The 22,960-nt window shown below is 34.3% G+C and overlaps 1 protein-coding gene across 4 annotated transcripts in view; it reads left to right on the top strand.

The window, feature by feature from the left end:
- LOC100260076 (DNA topoisomerase 3-beta) overlaps window positions 1–14,184 on the top strand; it is a 71,568-nt gene extending 57,384 nt beyond the window's left edge. For all 4 annotated transcript variants that reach the window (XM_010652099.3, XM_059737020.1, XM_010652100.3 and 1 more), the window contains 6 exons: window positions 4,579–4,857; window positions 8,675–8,843; window positions 9,201–9,329; window positions 9,448–9,660; window positions 12,450–12,629; window positions 13,340–14,184. In XM_010652099.3, coding sequence (XP_010650401.1) covers window positions 4,579–4,857; window positions 8,675–8,843; window positions 9,201–9,329; window positions 9,448–9,660; window positions 12,450–12,629; window positions 13,340–13,984 — 1,615 coding nt within the window. In that variant the 3' untranslated portion in view covers window positions 13,985–14,184. The remainder of the gene's footprint in view (window positions 1–4,578; window positions 4,858–8,674; window positions 8,844–9,200; window positions 9,330–9,447; window positions 9,661–12,449; window positions 12,630–13,339) is intronic.
- The last annotated feature ends 8,776 nt before the right edge of the window (window positions 14,185–22,960 follow it).

The following is a 22,960-nucleotide window of genomic DNA, read 5'->3' as shown; positions in this document are numbered from 1 at the left end:
GACTCATCAGTGTCCTCGTCAAAGTAGTAGAGTCCCCTGTCCTCACTAGCATTGCTAATCTTCTTTCCCGAACTCCGGTCCTAAAATTCACAATGTTCTTGTGAGAAAACAACCCAACAATTACAATCTTTAGGTATCTTACTCACAGAAAGCAAGTTACAAGACAAGTTTGGAACATGTAGCACTGGCTCAAGGATAAGGGCAGAGTTAATTTTAATGGTTCCAAACCCTGCAATTGGAGACAATGATCCATCTGCAATTTTCACTTTGAGTTGACGAGAACTAGGGATATATGAAGAAAACAAATTTATACATCCTGTCATATGATTTAATGCTCCAGAATCAATAATCCAAGGCTCTTTTTCCGTCTTTGTGCATTTAACGGCTGTCAGGAAATTACCTTTTTGGGCTATAAGAGAGTTGCTGGTGGTTTTCTCAGGTGTAAGCAGCTTGTAGAGCTTTTCAATTTGCTCTTTGTTCAGGTTGAGGCCGCCAATATTCACTGTTTTTAAGTTTCTGGGTCTTGGCAGTGGACTGGTAGGCACGGGTATCTCTTCTAAAGGTCTCTTGTGGCTTCAGGCTTTGGTTGGCAAGTCTACCTTGCAATTTTCCCTATTGTGATTTGATCTTTGACAGAAATCACACCAAAGATTACCCTTGCGTGCACGCTGTGAGTTGCTGGAATTTTCAGTTCTGTGTTATGATTCTAGGCCTTTGGCAGCAAAAGCTGAGGCTTTGGTTTGGAGAGGAGTCTTGGAGTTGCTTAGCATATTCGCCTTCTTTCTTCCCGAAAAACCTCAGCAAATATTTCTTTGATCTGTGGTAAGGGGTGAGTTCCAAGCATCCTGCTACGTACCTAATCAAGATCTTTATTAAGACCAACAAGAAAGTCATAGGTACATTGCTTTTCCACTAACTTTGCATATTTTCCAGCACATTCTCCACACCAATTAGTTGGTTCGAAAATGTCCAGTTCTTGCCAAATCTTAGTCAGGGATGTATAGTATTCAATCATGCTTTTATTACCTTGTTTGAGATCTCGGGCATGATCTCTTAATTCGCATAGCTGGGCTGAGTTCTCAATGTCTGAATATGACAGTCGGACCTTATCCCAGATTGCCTTTGCCATTTCATGCACCAGATATAGTGAACCAATGTGCTCCTCCATTGAGTTAATAAGCCAGGCCATTACTAGAGCATTATTTGTGTCCCAAGAAGAGTGACTCGGGTCTGTAAGAGCAGGTTCCTGTACAGTCCCATCTATGAAGCTGATTTTGCCTCTCCCTCAAATAACTATTTGAACTGATTGAGACCATTGAAAAAAGTTCCTGCCATTGAGTTTACAAGAGGTGATTTGGAGAGAGGAATGATCAAAAGAAGCAGTGGGGTTAATCGTGAGGGCAGATGAAGAGGATTGGTTAGAGCCCTCTTTGGATCCATCCTTGCTTAACCCAGTGAGGGCCCTTCTGTAGTCGCCCATCTTTTTCTCTCAACAGAAAAAAAAATGTTGCTCTGATACCATGTGCAAAGGTACCGGAAAGAAAAAGAACACTGCTGCTAATTTTATTATTTGAAAAAATAATGAATAAAAATATAGAGAAAGCTGAGATTTAAATAGAAATCTCCAGCCAAATAACAGATCAGAAAATCATGGAAATAATCAGCAATAAATTAGGAAATAAAAATCAAAATGGGATCAGATTTTATTCCTAAAAATCAGGACAGCAGTCCAGCTGCTTCCTAAAATCTCGGGATTTTTGATAGCCCAAGGGAAAAACTTTTCAACATTATGTAACATATCCGTAATCATATTGGTGTTTTGGATGAGTTTTTGTACCAAATAAATTGACATGTGTTATTTATTTATTTATTTTGGTGAGAAATTCAAATGAGCTGAAACATCTTGTCATATTGGAAGGATAATCTCTCATGTTCTTTAAGGATATGATTAGCATGAACCTTTGGACTTTAACTTCAGGCTAAGGCAGTGAGGGGAGGGTGGCCAATGTAAACAGGTGTAGTCTTTGTAAAGATGGAGGGAGACAGCAGACCATATTCTTACTCATTGTGTCAAAGCCTGGCTGTTGTGGAATTTCTTGCTTATTTGCATTTCAATGAGTATTCCTGTGGTCTACTAAGGATTTTGTGCTGGGATTGCATGTGCGGGGGTTCAATAGGTGGAGCTGGCAGGTGTGAAGGATCACACCCTTTGTTTTGGTGCATTTAGAGAGAGCAGAGTCTTTAATGAAGAGGAGCTGTTTGATCAGAGATTAGAAGAGGCCTTCACAAATCACTTTTGGATTGGTCTAGAGTTCCTTTAGAACTTGGTGGATCACTCTATGTTAGATTTGATTAATGGTTTAAGCTTGGTCTAGGGTTTGATTTTGCTTTTGATTTAATCTTATTCTTTTGCCCTATCAAAAAGGGAAAAAGAACATGCACACACGTGCACACACTCAAAGTCAAGGCTTCTCATATGGTATTTGAATGTGGGGACACTTGTAATGTTTGTTATCTTAGAAAATTCAAAATGTTTGGAAAATTGTTTCCAGTTTTCCAAAAGAAAAAAAAAAAAAGGGAAAAAATCCTCATTACAAGTTTTATTGTGACGTTAGCATATGCTAAAATAGTGTGTTATATACACTAGGCTTAAAAAGGTGACCAGAAGACCTGCATATAGGAAAAGTTGTATACCGGCATGTTTATTCTTCTATGAATTAAACTACTGTCTTGATTAGTGATGATATTAACTGTTATTGATTACCTTCTATATTTAATTATAGTACTTCATTTTGTATAAATATAGTTTTCTTTTATTAACAATGTTCACATTTCCTGTTGGTTCCCTATTTTTGTGCTCTGTAATTTTTGTTTATCACACTTAATTTTTAAGACTTGTTGAAAAAGAATTCATCATAGTTTTGAAATTTGGAAATCTGAGGTAAATAGGTTTGAATAAATTATTGTTATTTTTCTTAATCAGAATAGGTTTGAATAAATTGTAGTTAGTTGTAACTCCAAATAAAGTCCAGTTTCTTGTTCTCCTTTTTCTCTTCCTAGATTCAGTATTGGGATGAATTATGGGAGCTTTGCAAGAAATCTAGTTCCTATCTTTGGGCTGGTTTAGTTTTACAGATTTTCATGTATATTGTTGAGCTACCAATTTTCCAAAAAGCTTAAGCTTGGAGGATTTGGATTCAATATGTATATCATGCTCCTTAACACCCTCCCTCACGTGCAGCCCCATACCTGCATGTGGAGAGATAGACATAATTTGGATTCATATCTAACAAACAAATAGGGGAAATGCAAATTGCTAAAAGAGGGGTTGAGCCCAATACCTCCCACCAAACCAAACTCTAATACCATGTTGGAAAAGAGAGATCTCCTGGATCAGGTTTTTTTTATTGGACCATCCACATAACCAAGGCGGCCTTGTCCTCTTATCACCATCAGGGCAAACTGAGATCACTGAATGAAATTTTGATTATTTACTTTCGTGGTTGTGATTTAAAGGGGAGAATTTTCAAAAAATGTTAGTAAGGAGGCTGCAGTGGATGAACTTGCAGGGACGGGCTGAGAGACTTCCGAAGAGACCTCAGAACCAACATCCCTGCGCTCACCAATTAAGGCTGTTCTGTACATCTTTTTGTCTCAACTGGCACCAACTCTGACACCATGAAACTGGGCAGAAAACCAAAAAAGATGAATGAAAAACACTGCAGAAAAAGAAAAAAGGACAGACCACAAAATGGAGACTGCTTTTGTTATATTATTTTATTTCTTTAATACAAGTAGATTTATAGGCTAGATTTTGTAACCATAACCCTTTATTTTAGGAGATTCAAACAAGTTGTATTTTAGGAGATTCAAACCAGTTGTAATATTACAACTAGCAACAAGTAACACAATCTCCCATATTAGAAAATAAACCAAATCTTAGATTTTATCTTTAGTCAGAGAATAAGAATTATCCGAGATTCTCTACATAAATAATGCCAATTGCTTAGATGACCACTGTTTTACAACAACAATGACATGAAGCAATGGACTCTAGCAATAGGAGGTTCATTGATTGGAACAAATTTTATTTATGGTTAAGAGATAATACTATCTTAATTAACATGTCCTACTCATCTTTTATCACCTAGTATTTTCCCAATACCAAGAAGTTTATTGAACTTCTTTGTGTTATCAAATAGGTTCCACTCATTTGATACAAATCTCCCTAATTCTACAACCTCAGACTGAAGAGGCTTTCTAGCTTCCATGTGCAAATAAAATTCATGCTCCAGAATCTTCACTTCATGCAAAAACATTGTGTGTAAAACTCTTGCCCCAAAAATTTCACTTTGCGCCAAAACATCATTGTGTGTGTGTGTGTGAGAGAGAGAGAGAGAGAGAGTACTATTAGCAATTTAAAGTTTCAAATTTCATTGTTTTGGACAATATGTGGTTCATTATGGCTGTAAAAACCGTGTATTATAGTGCATGATATGGTCCTTTCATTATTCATTTAAATGTTTCCTTAGTGTTTGTGGAATCTAACAACTTTTGTAATTTTTTCTTTTTCTCTAGCTATCCACGCACGGAGAGTACAGCTTATCCCTCTTCATTTGACTTTAAAAGCACACTTGGCATGCAAACAAATAATCCAACATGGGGTGATTATGTACAGAAACTACTGGATGATGGTTTTCATAGGCCACGATCAGGAACCGATGCTGGTGACCACCCTCCCATAACTCCAATGCGGGCAGCAAATGAGGATATGTTAGGCAATGATGCTTGGAAATTATACCAGTACGTCTGTCAACATTTTATAGGCACTGTATCCCCTGACTGCAAGTATGTAAGGTAAAAGTTCTACTGTTATATGCTTACATTTTTATATTCCTCTTTATCTTTTTTGTTTATCTACTGGTATTTTCCTTTTAGATATTTTGATGTTGTTGAAATGAAGAAAAAATCCAGTCTACTATATCTCTAGTTGGTTGGAAACACCATATATTTATATGAGAATTATAGAGTTCTAGATTGCTTAAAAAATTCCTATCTATTTAGTAACTTAATCAACAAGATAACTTTATCTACAACTAAATAAAAAAGGATAAACGTATAAGAAAAAATCCATATGATGATAGCAACCAATATCTTCAACACTCCCCCTCAAGCTGATGCAAAGATGCTAATCAAGCCCAGCTTGGATAAAGAACTTTGTAACACAGCTCTCAAAAGTGCTTTTATGAAAAATATCAGCCAATTGATCTATAAAGTTAATGTAAGGAGTAGAAAATTCTCGAGCTAATACCTTTTCACAAACAAAGTGGCAATCAATTTCTATATGTTTCATGCACTTATGGAAAACAAGATTAGATGCAATGTGAATGGCCACTTGATTGTCACAATGCCTAGGGCAAGGAGATAAAATTGGAAAACTCAACTCAGCAACTGATTTTCTAAGTCAAATCAATTCGCTACATGCCTGTGCCATGGTTCTATATTCAACTTCAATACTATTACAAGAAACCAAAAATTATTTTTGAGTATGCTATGTTATCAAGTTACCTCCCAAAAATGTACAAAATCGTATAGCAAATCTTCTATCATCTATTGAATTAGCCCAATCTGCATAATAGCCAACTATATTTAGGTAACCTTTGTTTTGGAACAAAATTCCTTTCCTTGGAGCATTCTTGACATAATGAAGAATTCATTTAACAGCTTCCAAATGTTCAGTATGCGGCAGATGCATAAATTGGCTTACAGAATAGGCTAGATCAGGAAGAGTAGTAGTGGGATAAATAAGTTCAACCAAACTTTGATAGAGACGAGGATTAGGCAAACAAGTGCCACTATTTACAGATAATTTTTTGCTGATATCAATCGGAATATCACTTGATCGACATCCAAGAAAACCTATATGTTTTAACAAACCTATAGCATACTTCCATTGACAAAGGAAAATCCCTTTCTTGGAGTAAGAGACTTCCATCCTAAGGAAGTATTTAAGGTGACCAAGATCTTTTACCTCAAAAGTGCTCTTCAAGAAATTCTTAAGATCAAGAATGCCATGAGAATCATCTCTTGTGATAACAATATCATCAACATACACCAACAAAAGAGTGAAGTTTGCATCACACCTTTTGTAAAATAAAGAATAGTTTTCATTTGATCTCTTAAAACCAATTCGTAAAAAAGCGGAACTAAGTTTTTTCAAACCAGATATGAGCAGACTGTTTAAGGCCATATATAGATTTTTTAAGGTGACATACATAGCTCGTTGGTTGAAAAGAATATCCATGAGGGGAAGCATATAAACTTCATGCAGATCACTATTCAAGAAGGCATATTTAATGTCTAACTGATGTAAATTCCATTCATAACAAGCAACTAAAGATAAAATGACTCATATGGAGCTTATTTTGGATACCGGAGCAAATGTCTCAAAATAGTCCTTCCTATAGGTCTGTGAAAAACCTTTTGCAACTAATTTTGCCTTGTATCATGTAATGCTGCCATTAGGATTATATTTAAAGTAAATATCTAGTTTCAACCAACTTGGTGTTTTCCAACGTGTAATGATGTTTGTTGAGAGAGAGAGAAGAAGACCTTAATTCTCATTCATATGATTAACTACTTACAATTGAGAAGTACATATTTATACAAGCCTAGGAGAACTAACTACCATACATGTAACCTATATTAAAAAAGGAAAGACTGTACACTATATATACATTATATTCAACAATGTTAACTACCAAGTACGATTTTTTTGGAGAGCTTCCATTTCCTCATCCATTGTTTCTTTCCAAGGAGGTAAAGTAAGAGCATCTTTGTAAGGGAGAAAAATAAGATTGATCAAGTCGAGTAATGAAGGCCTAATGAGAAGGTGAAATGAAATGGTAAGAAACAAAGGAGAAACGAGGATGTCTTGTACAAGGGCGCTTACCTTTTCAAAGAACAATTGGAAGCCCAAGAATGGTTTTGGAAGAAGAAATTGTAGGTACCTCATCAGTAGATGGCTCTCAATCAAGGTATGTGGTAGATTCAAAAACAAGAGATGGATCTAAATGAATCATGGCCGATCTCTTCTTCCTACATGAATAAACCTAAAAGTAGATACAATACTTCCAATACCATTTTGTTGAGGTGTGTAAGGACATAATGTTTCTAATGCAATCCCTTCATCAAACATTGTGTAAAAGCATGTGACAAATATTCTTTTGCATTATCACTATGAAATGTGCCTATAGATGTGTTAAAATTATTTTTAATCCAAGCATGAAAACTTCTAAATGTATGTAAAACATTACTTTTTTTACTCTTGAGTAAATAAATCCATGTCATTCTTGAAAAATCATCAATGAAAGAAACAAAATATTTGGACTTTGAAGAGTCGATAGGGGTTAGTCCCCAAATATTTGAATGAATCAATTCAAGCAAACTACTACCCTGCTTAATTTTATTCAAGGAATAAATAGACCTATGAGGTTTTGCTCTTAGACATGGTTCACAAGGTGAACTAGACTCAAACTTGAGAGTTACTACTCTCTCTAAGACACTTGTAGATGGATAGTCAAACCACTGGTGCCATAACAGGGCCTGGTCACTTGATACATTGTGTAGCACCAGCTGTAGATGTATTTGAGGAATGAAAGACTTATGGTCCATGCTCCTCCATACTACCATGGATTAAAAAATAGGAATTTATCGAGGAAATTTCACCGAGAAAATCGGATTTTGCTCATGGTCGATACAAAATCAATGATGGAAACTCAGTCCAGCACCACTTCCAAATTCAAAATTTTGAACCATATGCATGGGTTGGGGATTGCCTTCTTGCAAAACAAGCACATCACCACTAGGGCAAGTTGCCCTGATTTAATATTTATCACATATGTTATATATCTACTAATTTTGTCTTCTAAAGCTTTTTCCATATATATATATATAAAAAAAAATTGAAATATAAAATAAAATTTAATAAATCAATTAATTTTAATTATCTCCTTTTTAAACTCTATTTAATTAATTATTGATAATATAAAAACATCATGATAACCTTCTTAATGAGTATTTTCATAATTAAACACATGACATATAAATATAAACTTATAAATAAGTCATAAACATTTTAAAATTAAAAATAATTATATACATCATCATTTTTGTACATCCAATACATTCAAACTAAATAAATTATCATTTTAATATTCAATATATTTGCGATTTCTAAATATTTTATTATTGAACATCTTAATTTTTATCATATACATATCTATATTTCACTAAAACAACTTTAATATGTATATTATTACTTGTTTTATCATTTCTTAAAGGCTTTTTTTTTTTTTAATATTGCTATAAGTTTTGATGTTTTTTTTTTTTAGAATTTCCATCCAATATTTCCATAAAATCCAACCACCGATATTTCCGTGATTTCCAATATTTTATCCATGCTTACCACCACCAATCATTCTCCTCGTCTATAGATCCTGAATGATAAAATGTGAAGGAAAAAAGGTTACAAAGCAATTGATATTGTTCCCAATTTCCTCATACACGATGTTTAATCTTTGAAGAGTAGACATACCTTATATGTCAAACTTCTATGTATCCACATTCCCTATATACTGTATATATGATATGCACTACTTGATATGCTTTACAGGAATAAGGTAGAATTTTCAATTGGTGGCGAAATCTTTCGCTGTATAGGGCAGCATGTTATAGTCAAAGGCTTTACATCTATTATGCCATGGCTGGCAGTAAATGAAAAAAATCTTCCTCAGTTTAAAAAGGGAGAAAAAATAGAAGTTTCAAAAGTTGAGCTCTATGAGGTAATGTTCTGAACCTGCTAAATCACTTCTGGCTTATAACTGTTGGTGTTTTGAGTTTTGAATGTTATTTAACTGCTTCAAGCTTTCCTGAGATTTTCCCTATACTGGGTTCTATATTCTATTACACCCTGAACAGGCTGATTTTTATTTTTTTTCTTTTGCCTTATGATATAATTAAAAACATCTCCTTTTCAATGTGCACTTTGATGAAGAAGGGGGGTATTGAAGTGGAGTGGGTAGAGAAAGGGTGAAAAAAAGGAAAGACTAGAGATCAAATACTATGATGTAAAACCTGAGTGTTGAACATGCTACTAATATTTCTCATAACTACTTATTAACTGTTTATGAAATTTATAGGGGGAAACCAGTCCTCCAGATTATCTTAGTGAAAGTGAGCTGATATCCCTAATGGAGAAGAATGGGATAGGCACAGATGCATCCATTCCTGTGCATATTAACAACATATGTGAGCGCAACTTTGTGCAGGTTTGTGATAATCTTCATCACTGAAAATTTTGATTCTCATGCATGTTTAAATGTGGAAAATTGTTTCATAGAATGCATGTTTTGGAATATAGATTTTCAATTTGCCTTAAGATTGCAGGTGCAAGCTGGAAGGAAGTTGGTTCCAACTGCTTTGGGGATCAGCCTAATAAGAGGCTATCAGTGCATTGATCCAGATCTTTGTTTGCCAGACATTCGAAGTTTCATTGAGCAGCAGATCACTCTTGTTGCCAAGGGTCAAGTGGATCACTCTCGTGTGGTGGAGCATGTACTACAACAATTCAAGCAGAAGTTCATTTATTTTGTGAAGCAGGTTATAGAATTCATTGACTTTGTACCTGCTTATAGTTGCCACCTGCTTAAAATAATTAATTCTTTTCCTTGTTTAAGAAAGAAAAGGAAAAAAAAAAAAGAAAAAAGGGACATGAAAGACTGCATCATATTTCAGTGAAATTTTAATTTATTAGGTCTCTTGTCTTTTTTTTATTAACTCAATGAAGCCTCTCCCAACAATTTGTGGTTTGCTAAATGAACCTCTTCTTCAGTGTTCAAGTCATCTTGTGGCCATATGCTTAAACAAACTATATCCAATCGCATCTTTTGTCACTCTCATGATCCATATTCTTTTTCATCTTCCTTTTATACCTGTGCTGCCTTTACCTGAATTTTTCAATTAGTTGTGCATCCTTTATTAGGTGGTGCAGAACTGAATTACCATTGATGTTTATCCCTTATCTTGTCCTTGAGTGATGCTGCTTTTGACTTTTGAAGATGAAATTCATTTTTTGTTGCTAATAAATCTTAAAAAGACATTCATTCTCATTCCAAGTTTTGTTCAGTCTTTTCTTGTATTGCAATGTAAGCGCATCATAGAATCCCTTTGTTGGGTTCAATCTTCCTTCTTAATTAGTTTTTCCTTTCTTTGTTCCTTTTCTTTTTCTTGAGCATGCTGCTTCTCAACTGTGCCTCATTCTCTGTATTATTTGCATAGCTAGTGTGTTTGTCTGACAAAATTTTTTCACTACTCTAGTTCTATGAATTCTTGGGAAACACTTTGCTTGCAAAAGGGTCATTTTTGAAGTATTTTGTTGTAACTGGTAATCTTTTCCTAGATGCATCCTACTGTGACCCATTGAATGTGCCCTGAAGAGGTTAGTGGTTAAATGCATCTTACACAACTAGCAGGCTGGTTGGTTTGCATTCAAGAAATTAAATGAATGCCTTTAGCAATGATTTGATTCAATAAGTTAGTTTCAGCAGTTATTTTTATTTAAAATCAGGAAGAACCATTTCATTTCTATTGAAAGGAAAAGCAAGATAAGAAATTCTCCCTCTATGAACTAGCTGACCAAAAAGAAGAAAACCTCTCAACGAGAGAACCAAACAATCTCAAGCCTAGGGAGTCTAAAAGCAAAGGGAGGAGAACGCAGAGGGACCGTCGGCACCAAGGCACTCTATATCTGTGTTCATTTTGATGTTAGTGATGAAATGCCTCAACCTCCTCATACCCAGATACACTCCAAGACTCAGTCATGGGTTAACTGATGTCTCTTTCTTCCTCTTCATCATGGGTCATGGGTCATGATTCTTGAAAATTTTTCCTTTTGAAGATAATCTTTGATTTTTTAGAGATTTCTTAGGTTTGGATCCCATTTGTTGTTATTTGAAAGGGAAAAAAATTATTTATTTCGGTAACTGGATGATTCATTCGAGTCAACTTGGAATATCGATCAACTTGACCGAGTTTAACCGATTTTCGACCGAGTTTGTGTTTCAGATGGTATTGGGTATCAGACTCAACGCAGAAAGGGCCAATGCCGGTATGACTCAGCCAAGTCTTACCGAACTTGGCTGATACCTTGAACCATGGATCTGCATCCTAGGAAACCCTTGAGGCCTGGATCAAGTGGCAAAGGGTTGGGTTGGGGGTGTGGGAGGTTCCACATTTGTGTCTCCCTAGGGACCAAAAATGAAAAAACAAGAAGAGAGAGAGAGAGAGAGAGAGAGAAGATCCATGTCCTAGGAAAGAAAGTAATTATGCAAATGAGACAGATTAACCCGCTTAAAGAGCACATTATCAAATCTTTTAGATTATTTTATGTGCTTTCTTATTGTCCTTGTTGCGATCAGAAATTTGTTGGAAAATTTATTTAGGGAACCTCTTTTGGGGGGAGAATCAGATGGAGTTATGAAACTGTAGTTAGTCAGATGGGAGAAGATATGTTCTTAGGTCTAAGGGTGAACATTTTGCGTGTAATTAATGTGCCTAAGCTCAGATAGTAGTTATTGAAAATTTTGGAGGGGAACTGAAGTTTGTGGAGGGTGTGGAAAGCATCTTGTGTGGAGGAAATGAGTCAGTGGATCACATGAGCTTTGTTCTTTAATCTTCTTGCTCTTTTGTATCCTGTGCGTGGTGCCTAAGTCCCTCGAGGAGCTCCTGTGTAATTGCATGGAAAGTTTGTAAAGATTAATGGGGAAGGAGTGCAACAATCTGATCTTTTAGGAAGAAGAATGCACCATCCAGAAGCCAAAGGATATCCTTGTTGAATTCTTATTTCTCTGGACATTGTGGCCTTGGTAACAGCCCAAAGATGTTCATTTGTAGATTTTATTCATATGGCTTGTGTTAGGTTGGTTTAGTGTAGCAGATTTATGTTTTTTTTCCTAGATTCATAGTATTTCCCATCTGATTTGGTCTCTTTTCTTTCCCTCTTCTTGTCTTTCATATTGGCGTTCACCCTTTTGGCACCTTCTAATGTTCCTATCTTATGAAAGGAAAATCAAAAGGTTTTATCTCTATATTTAGATTTATTTGGTTAGAATAAAAGATTATTTTCTACTTTTTAGGTTTTTTTAGTTTCTATAGGAACCCTTTCTTAGAGTTATTTTAAAGAAATGAATTACTAATCAATAAAGGTCTCCTTTTTGCTTCTATTATGTCTTGAAGATTTATCGGCTACAACTATCAACTACATCATATATTTTCTTGTAGATTTCTTCAATCTGAGTAGAGCACATTTAGAGTATAGTTATGCGCTTCTTGAACCCACATGCTTTTCCCTTCTAAACTCAAAATTGTTAGTATTTGTCTTCTTGGTACAGATTGAAAACATGGATGCATTATTCGAAGCACAATTTTCCCCACTGGCTGATTCAGGACGTGCACTTAGTAAATGTGGCAAATGCCTGCGGTATATGAAGTACATTTCTACCCAACCATCACGTATGTATTGTGGCACATGTGAGGAGGTCTATTATCTTCCTCAAAAGGGCACAATCAAGGTAGTTTGAGTTTTCAAATACAAAATGCCTCATCTTTTTCCTTGTATTGAAAGACGGCCTTTTTTCTAAGATATATAAGTATTTCATATGGGTATGCTCCACATGCTGAAAGTTCTGAATAACGCTATGATGCAGACAATATGACATGCTTATGCTTATCTTCTCTGTTGGTTAATTCTTGGGCATGCTTTAGTATCTTCCTGTCATTGTCTCTGTCCACTATATTTGGCTAACTTGGTTCTCAGGATCTCTAAAATATATACTACAAGTGTCAGTTGTTGCATGTTTGAGTAATACAATTAAATCTATTCTTCTTCAGTATAGATGTTCTCCTTTTTCTGTCCTGTTCAGGAATTATGGAAACAGATGCTTGTGATTTAAGTTTTGATGGACACTGTGCTGAGGACAAGTTGAAATGTAAAAGAAAATAAATAATATAATAGAGGAAGATCTTAGATCTACTCAATGGCATGTGAATGGCAAGATGGTTTGTTTGTTACAAATCCAAGCAATATCCATTCAGAAAACACTGGATTCATGCTAGAGGTATTGGAATGCTCAATTAATTATTTCACCACCTTAAGAAATATGTAGAAAACTTACAGCTGAGTTATTCTCTCATTCTCATCCAGAATGCTTTTGGAAGCATACTGTGCTTGACATCCATTACTCAACTTTTAGTGAACTAATAAATATTTTCTTTTCTGCAGCTGTACAAGGAACTCACATGCCCTTTAGACAACTTTGAGCTGTTAATCTTCTCCTTGGCTGGCCCAGAGGGCAAGTCATTCCCTCTCTGTCCATACTGCTACAACAGTCCTCCATTTGAAGGTATAGACACACTCTTTGGCGCCACCAAGACCAGTAGTACTGGAAAGCTGGGGAAGGGAGCTGGAATGCCTTGCTTCCTTTGCCCACACCCCACATGCCCACATTCTCTGATAGCCCAAGGAGTCTGTGCCTGCCCAGAATGCAGTGGAACACTTGTTCTAGATCCAGTAAGTGCTCCCAAATGGAGGCTTTACTGCAATATGTGCAATTGCCTTGTCTACCTCCCTCAAGGCGCTCACAAAATTTCCACAACTCGGGACCGGTGTCCAGAATGTGAGTCTACAATATTGGAAGTGGATTTCAATAAGAAAACAACACCTTTGCTGGATGGATCTACTTTGTATACTGGTTGTATACTATGCGATGAGTTGCTTCATTCACTCGTGGAGATGAAGCATGGCAAGTCATTCTTCAAACGCATGGGTTCGAGGGGGAGAGGAAGAGGATCAGGGAGAGGGGGATTTAGAGGAAGAGGACGAGGTGGGAAATGGGATGACCCCAAAATGAGCTTCAGAGACTTCTGAGAACTTTAGTGCTTAAAACATCATACTGTTTCGACATTAAATCTGCCAAAACTGCTTGGGTTTATCGAGGAAGTGTTGTTTTCCATATGTAGTGGCTTGAAATCTTGAATGATCAGTTGATAAAAATGAACTCATTTGCAGAACCTGTGTCACATTATATTCTGCTAGTGATTTATTAATTTTGAAACATGCTTTTACAACTTATTGGTATTTTCCATTCTCAGTGTGGTTTTGATTTGCATGTACCTTCTTGGGGATGGTTTCAAAGAACTGAAGTCAATCTTACAAATGAAGTTAGCTATTCCTTTCAGCAACAGTCGTTGTTTCAGGTGATTCCGTCTTTTTAACTCTTGCCACTTGAATATCAGCTTCAACTTACCAGCTGCAATTGTAGCAAGTTTTCAAAAGATTGATGTTTTTGCTGGGCAACTCATAATATAATCAGATGAGCAAATGTTTTCCTCCCAAAGAGCATGAAATAACCTTTGAGGTTTAAAGTGGGCTCTACTTTTGAGTATTCAAAGCGATCAAGATAGTTTACATATTCCATAGCCAACAGGAGCGGCATCATTTTCATGCTCATCAAATTTAGCTGATTAATGAATCAAATGTCAAAACTGAAACTCCACGCCAAAGATAAGTACTTCACAATGTTTTATAAGTTGAACCGGACTGTCCACGTTTACGGTCCAGATTTTGGCTTTGGTTTATTGAAGGGTTGGCCCTGATATAAACGAATCTAACCAACAAACCAGTTGAACTAGTTGGATTTGGAAACTCGGTCATTGATTTTTCTTTTTGATCGTAAATGGTGTAAGCCCTATACCAAATTACAAACCTTTCAAATTCACAAGTCACAACCAAGTATTGAAAACAAAGTGATGTAAAAAGATCTCCTCACCGGGCTATTCATGTTCTACAACCCAAGTGCAAAAAATAATTTAATCATTCTACTCCTTTCAATTGCTTTGAACGCTAAAGAAGTGATTGAGTGAGCTGGTTGACTTCAAAGAGGTAAAATCCTACAAATAAGGGCAATCGGGCATCCCTAACTACGTTGCTAACTACTTTCTTCCGATGGTCAAGTAAGCACTATGTCTTAAAAGTGTAGGTATACAAAAAGAATTGAGTCATAGTTTTACTCTCACACCGAGTATGGTGATGCATGTGGAGGGATCCAAACACTAAGGCATATATATATATATGATGTAGGTACATTAGGTCATAGCATAATGGTTGACAATTTTGCTTCATTCATTTTGGTTTAGGATTTTTCTAGATTGTGTCTTACTCTCTATTGAAGACTTGAGGTTGTTATGTGATCAATTGGGATAGCACTGGTAAGTATAAAAAAGTCTATAAAAGGTAAATTAATGGTTATTAGGCATGGTGTGGATTAAGGTTTTTAAAATTGAGTTAAAGAAATTAAATTTTTTTTTTAAAAACCTCCTCGGGTACTAAAGTGCTCTAAGAGCACTCGAGCGCCCATGGTAGAATTCTTCAAAATTCTAGAGATCCATTTTTTTTCATTCTTAAAAGGCTTATTTTTAGGAATTATATATCTACTAGGTTCCTAGGCCTATAAATCCCTTGCCTAATAAGGTTTTTGGTTTAATGCTTCTAAATTGAAAAAATCTAATTTGCCTTCTCCTCCTCAAAACTCTCAAAGAAATTCATTTTCGCTTCTACCAGGTTGTGAAGAAGATTTGTATTACCTCAAGTACTACGGTGAGATCCACTAAGAGTACATGAGGTATTGCATCACAGACTTGAAGTGTAATATACGTGTTGGGGAGTAAAGCTTACGAATAGCTTGCACAAGTTAAAACTATGTATTGTACGTTCATATAATAGATTGTCAATTTACGGTCTCTTACCCTAGTTTTTACATCTGCATGTTGTGTGGGTGGTTTTTCATATAAAAAACTCTTTTGGATTGTTGATTTAAGAGTATCCCTAATCTAGAAAAAGATGGTTAAATAATTTGAGTTTTTATTTATGGGTTAAGAAGAGTTCAAACACCTATATACTCCTCTCTAGGAGTTACTCATATAACCTTTATATGATTTGCCCTAAATTTGGTTTGTCAACTAGAATCAAATAGATTATGATCTCCTTTGACAATGAGAACAATGGTAGCTCAACTATGATCTCCCTGGAACAATACTATGTTGTTATTAGTTGGCGAACCCGATTCTTGCAGACAATGTTGTGATCAATGCGTTCAAATTATTATTGAGCAGGTTTGTTCATGCGATGATTGGGGGATAATCTAGAATATCACATGCTGATAGGATAAGTCAATATTACGGCAGGCATCCATAGTGGCAACCTTGTGATTGAACTGAGATGGCTTCACATGTTGTGGTAGGTTTTAGTGGGTTTGTCATCTTCTACTTTGTGTGGTGTGCCAAGATCAAACAATGGTGCCCCAGGCTAGAATGATTTTGATTTCTTCATATCACCTAATTTTCGCTCTCACACATTTGGCAAATGGTAGTGTTTTTCTTGGTTGTTGTTAGGTTGAGGTGCACCTTTTAATTTACTCATGTTTAGAGCAATTTAGGCATTCCACACATGTATTAATGGATAGAACAAGAAGTTCACCCACGATCATATACAAAACATATATTATAAATAGGCTCCACACAACTCAACATTATAAACACCAATCAGGTTAGTAGAGATCCCATGCCATTTTAGATAACACGGGGAGGTGGTTTTATCTATTTTTTCCATTATTTACAAATATCTAAATTTTTTAATTTACCATTGTGAAACCAAGGTTTGGTTAATCTTGATTTTGATGATAACAAAACAAGGTTTAGAACTAATGACTACATTTTAAGTGTGATTAGGCAAGATGACTTCTAAAGTGGCAATCCAAAGACAAATCAAGCCAAGGAGAAATCATGAAGAAGAAGACCACCTCAAAGAGAAGAGTTTTTCAAGACCAAAGCTTCTTAAGTCTCTTTGTAAGGTTATTGGTGCACTAGGATTTCCATGCATTATTTTCCTTACTTATGCACCTAAATCATCCAAGAGTTATTTTGTTTTAAATATTTTTAAAATTGGATGATTTCATGTTTTCAACTAAAACATTGTGTTAAATGTTGTTTCAAACTTGTTTAAAAGGTTATAAGTTGGAAAAGTTGGTTGTTGAGCAAAAAACGGCTCAATTAGCTAAATCGGGTGAACCGGATGAACAGTAACCGGTTGACCCCCCAGCTCAACCGGTTGAACCGGATGAACAGTAACCGGTCGACCGTTCGAAAAATGCAAAAATTTTCTCTTTCTTCCAGAACGGTTGTTCAACCGGTCAAGGTCGAACCTCGTCCGGTCGAGGTCCGGTCAAGGTCCGGTCGAGACCCGGTCGAGGCCCGGTCGAGGCCCAACGGTCTCCTGCCAAGCATTAAATGCTAACGGCTAGTCAACCGGTCGACCCCCAGCTCGACCGGTCGAACCCCAAACGGCTAGTTTGGCTTTTTTCTTCTATAAAAAGGCTCCAATCTTCATTGTTTAGAGAGCTTAACCTTCCCAAATCATTCTTGATTATATTTGAGCCTTGGAAGAGTGTTTTTGAGTGCACCATTATTTCATAACTTGCATATCTTTAGTGCACCATTCAATCCTAGCTTTTCTTGTATCATTTGAGCTTAAAGTTCTTGTGCTAGGATTTTTGTAAACCTTTGAGATCATTATTTGTAAACCTTGAGAGGAAGTTTCAAGAGAGGGATATCTCTTGAGAATTGTAAAGGGTGCTTGGAGCCAAAAGTCCAAGAGGGTGAATTGGAACCATAATCCAATTGTAAGAAGATTGGAAGCTTGGTTGAAGCTTCAAGCTAGTGGAACCCTCACTCGGTTAGGAGGTTGAGGAGAGTGGATGTAGGCCGGGTTGCGCCGAACCACTATAACTCTCGTGTTTGCACTCTCTCTTCCCTTACTCTTTTAATTTATATGCAATTGTCTTTATTTTGCTTATCATATACTTGCATATAAATTGTCTCTTATTTTTACTTAGTTTAAATTTGAAAAAGAGACCATCACCCTATTCACCCCCCCTCTAGGCTGATTATCATAGGTTGGATTAGCCTCAAATTCCTAACAACCATCAATTAAAAATGCAACATAATCTATATCTAAATATTTTGAAAGTTCAAACATACTTGAGCTCCCAACTACTTGTGTTGTCCTTTCACATAAATTTTTATTAAAAACATCACTTTTAGTTTGGTGGAATTTGATGAAATTGAAGAAGATCTACTATCCAAGGAGGAAAATGTCGGGATATATCGGTGATATATCGTCGATAGATCGTGTATCGAGAGGGGTCGACACGATATTTCGTGGAGAAAAATCGGAGGGGAGATATTTTTGTAAATATCGCTAAAATATCGACGATATATTGGCTCGGAGAGATATATCAGAGATTTTTTGAAAAAATTGTCTCTGATGACAAAATATTGGTGATATATCGGCGATATATCGGAAATATATTGGAGATATATCATTGATTTTTTGGTGATATTTCCCCTCCTTCATGCAACGTGATCTGACAACCCAGATCACTCCCGTATTGATCCGACGACTTAGATGTGATTCCAATGGTAATATAGCGATCCAACGGCCAGATTGCTCCTAGTTTTTTATCCAACTGCCAAAATTGATTTTCAACGGTAAATTAATAACAACTATTTTTGACCCAAATTTCATCTATTTAATCCATTTTTGCTTTCATTCTTCATTTGCTCTCTTATTACTCCAATTTTTATTAAGGTTGCTCAATTATTTAATCATTTTAAGGTATATTTGTTTTAAATTGTAATTAATTTTGTTTGCAATTGTAATTAATTTATGTATTTTCAATTAATTAGTATGTTTGCAATATGGATGATTTAATGCTATTTTTACATTCAATTGTAATTAATTTTTATATTTTTATTGAATTAACTTAGGTTAATTTGATTATTTATTATAAATTGATATGTTTATTTTAGATGATTATTTGTGATTTATTTTCACATTTCGAATTAAATTAAACTAGTTAACTTAGCTGAATTATTTCATTAATTTAATTAACATGAACTAGTATATTTTGAATATGAAATTTGTTTATTTAATGAATTTAATGTATACAAATTATTTATATTTAATGAAATGAAATATTTTATATGACTTTATAATGAGAACAATTACAAAATTAACATTTCTTATATATCAAATTTTTCAATAAAACAACTTTAAAATGTCCATTATACTTCTAATTATATTATTATGAAGTTTTCCTTGCATTTCCATGAGTTTTTAACAATTTTAAGTCTATCGATATTTTTTTTTCAGAATATCCGCCGATATATCTCCGATATATCCGTAAAATCGAAGTACCGATATATCCGTAATTTTTAGATATTTTCATCCTTGCTACTATCATATTTAGTTTCATATTGTTTATAAAAAAAATATATACTTGTTCATTAATTGTTCTCATGGGAGAAATAGATAATAAATGATATGTAAAGCTATAAAGCTCAGAGTGCTTTTCTACACGTCAACTTGTTTTGAGCAATTCTCTTTAAAAACATTTTTTATAAAAAATAAATAAAATAAAATAAAATAAAATAAAAAAACCTATAAACAAAAGCACTATAGATAGAAGCGCTTTAATCATAATCATTCTGAGTTCAAAACTATTATTAATATATTCATTTCCTCATTATTTTTGTAATCTTGCCATTATGATGAATTCACACCTTATGATTCTTTTCAAGGTTTTACTTTTCATACAAATAGGCAAAACCAAGAAGATGATAGTACCATTAATTTGCATTAAGATTGATTTTGTTAATAAGATTTGCCCATTGATTAATTAATGACAGTCTAGAAGATATCATTAGAATAGAGTTCATGGATTAGGTAGGTCTTAAGGCCTACTGATTGACCTTTGATTTGGCCACCAAATATGATGCTCTCTATTCATATTTGCTCTATTTCACCAACCCAATTACCGTTAAAATCATTCCACCAATGATCAACTCTCAAGTCTCAATACTCCACATGGAATATTTAATGTTAACTACTTCTTCCAAGGCCAAAATTACCTGCCTCTATCCATGCTATCAGAGACTCCAATGATCAAGGAGACTAATCAATTAGGGCCATGATCCTCTCCAATGTGAGAAGAAAAGGGCGTCTCATCCTTTTTTATAAGAGGATGACATTTGGCAAGTTGGAATAATTCACCATTAAAAGAATTTTAAAAACATTTATATGAGGGAAAAAAAAGAAAAGAAAAAGAAAAAAAGAAAAAAAAAAGTTTGAGACTTCTCCATTAAGTGTCTTAAGCTTCAAGATACTTCAAAACCGTCATAATTTTAATTTATCATATATCATCTTTATAAAGAGGATAGGAGATGCTCTATATTCCTTACATTGGACAGGACCCTAAATATTTGTCTTTTTTGCCTTTGGTTATCCTTTAAAATAATGCTTTGATTTTGAAATCACTACAAATCAAAACAGAACACTAGAAGGTGAAAAGATGATTCATGACCCAATCAGAACCAAAATTAAAAAGTATAGGTGAAGATTGTAACAAGTAAGAATTTGAAGTTCATCAAGATATGAAACCAAACCCTAAGTAGAACTCTCAAATCCATGCTGGTTGTTGGTCATACTCTCAAATCTATTATTATAGGAAATGATCTTCACAAGAAAGGCATATTCACAATTTGACATGAAGTTGGGAAAAATTTTCAAATATTAAATCATTGAAATAACATAGAATTATTGAACTGATTTTCTTATATTTGGTTATACTATGAAAAATATATATAAAAAAATTCAAATATAATTAAAATTAATTAAATATATATATATATTTAAATTATTTAATTTTATATCAAAGAATTAATATAAGTTAAACAAGTTTAAAGTGATATAAAAAATAATTTTTTGGCTTTAAATCTTTTTTTTTTCCATCACGTCTTCTTTCACATTTTCTCTCAAATTTTCCATAAATTTTCCAAAAACCAAGCATATGCTTTTACCTTTAAGAGCCAAATACATGTAGACAACAGTATGTATTACAAGATGAATGATTGATCTTTGAGGCAGGTATCCTAGAAAAAGCAAGGAAATTAAAGGTATTGCCCATAAGTTTATACAATTTTATTGATCTTTCCTATCCATTTTTGGGTTCACAAACCTTCAAGGAAATTAAAGGTATTGCCCATAAGTTTATACAATTTTATTGATCTTTCCTATCCATTTTTGGGTTCACAAACCTTCTTCCCCACACTATGGAGATTTATCTTAGTGCTTAGGAAAGCAGTGAAAACGATAAGCCAGGCATCAATATTTAAGAAGCAACTTGATGATCATTTGAGCAAGCTTATACAATAAAAAGGCAAACAAAAGAGAAAGGGAAAGGGAAAGAAAAAGCAAAAGCTTGCAAGATAAGTAAATTTGTGCCAGTTATTGTCTTTATTAATTCATCACTCAACGAGTACAGTACCAGTCAAGGGAAGGGGAAGATTCAAACTTATTTAGTAAATAATCATAAGTCTAAGGCTATGGCTATGGCTCTGCCTATGTCTCTCCTCCAATCAAGGCGTCAGCAGTGAAGTCTTGCTGAGTGGAGCAAACACATCGTTGATGCTCGAAACAAACACAAAATGGACAGTCACAACGCCCACTGCAGTCTTTATTAAGACTGCAGCCTTCCGCCAGCTCTCTTCCCTCACAACCTTCCAACACCAAACCTGCCATCCATTCACCCACAGACAAACACAACCATGTCATATATATTATAAGAAAATAAGACCCAACTAGAGAATATATACAGAAAGAGAGAGACAGAACCAAGTGCAATAAGCAATAAGAAGATCCATGGCTTGTACGAGGCTTTCTCCATCTTGTAATCACAAATAGCTGCCTTTTACCTGTGTCCTCTTGGTTATATATATATATATATATATATATATACAAGTAGATGCAGGTTTTTTAGTTTCATTTTGGTAAAAATATTTTCCTTTTTTGTTGTCTCATTTTGGTAAAAATGTTTTCCCTTTTTATTTTATATAAAAATAACTTTTTCTATAGCAATCCACGTGTAAATACTTGAATTGGTATAATGTATTTATGTTAAAAATTGATTATTTTTCAAATAAAAACACGAGAAATATCAAATTCCTATTACATCCCTTTTAATCGATTAATTTATTAATTTTCTTATCCAAAATTTTATCTATTTTTTTTTTTCCTTTTTGGGCACACTAGAAATGATCCTCAATCCTTGTCCCTTTTTAGAGGATGTGACCATCGGAGGGAATTTTGCGCATTTACCATATTCAATAATGATTTGATCATGAGGGAATGTAATTTGGTCTTAACCACATAATTTGATTGGAGAGGGGATTTCACTCCTTTACTATTTCAATGGTTACCCAACAATTTGGGATTTGATATTTTACCTATATAAGTTCATATATGATCAAGCTTGACTCAATTGAGGGTCACTGCTCTATTTTCACTCCATCCAAACAGACCTTGAGCTTATGGTAATCAATTTTGGATGTTCTACATAATACAAAGGGTTGGTCTATAAGAAATTAATTATAAATTATTGTATTTTGCATAGAATCAAAGTAATTAATCTATAATATTTTACAAACTTTCATCTAATAATTCTAGAAAATGCTTTAATATATAGTTGTTTGGCGGAAAGTATTCCGAAAAGAAAAAAAAATGATAAGAAAAATGATTTTATCATATTTGGTTTTATTTTGAAAATATAAAAAAGAATCAAATATAATTAAAATTAATTAAAAATTTATGTATTTAAAAATTATTTAATGAAGATAAATAAATAACATTAGTTTGAAGATACATATAAAAATAATTTATTGGTTTTCAATCTATTTTTTATTTTTCTTCTATTTTTAAAAAACAACAATATCAACTTACATATTTTTATAT

The sequence above is a fragment of the Vitis vinifera genome, chromosome 5 (genome assembly GCF_030704535.1).
Source record: "Vitis vinifera cultivar Pinot Noir 40024 chromosome 5, ASM3070453v1".
NCBI classification, from domain to species: domain Eukaryota; kingdom Viridiplantae; phylum Streptophyta; class Magnoliopsida; order Vitales; family Vitaceae; genus Vitis; species Vitis vinifera.
Note: the sequence above shows the minus strand (reverse complement) of the source record. Positions and strands in the feature narration are given on the sequence as shown.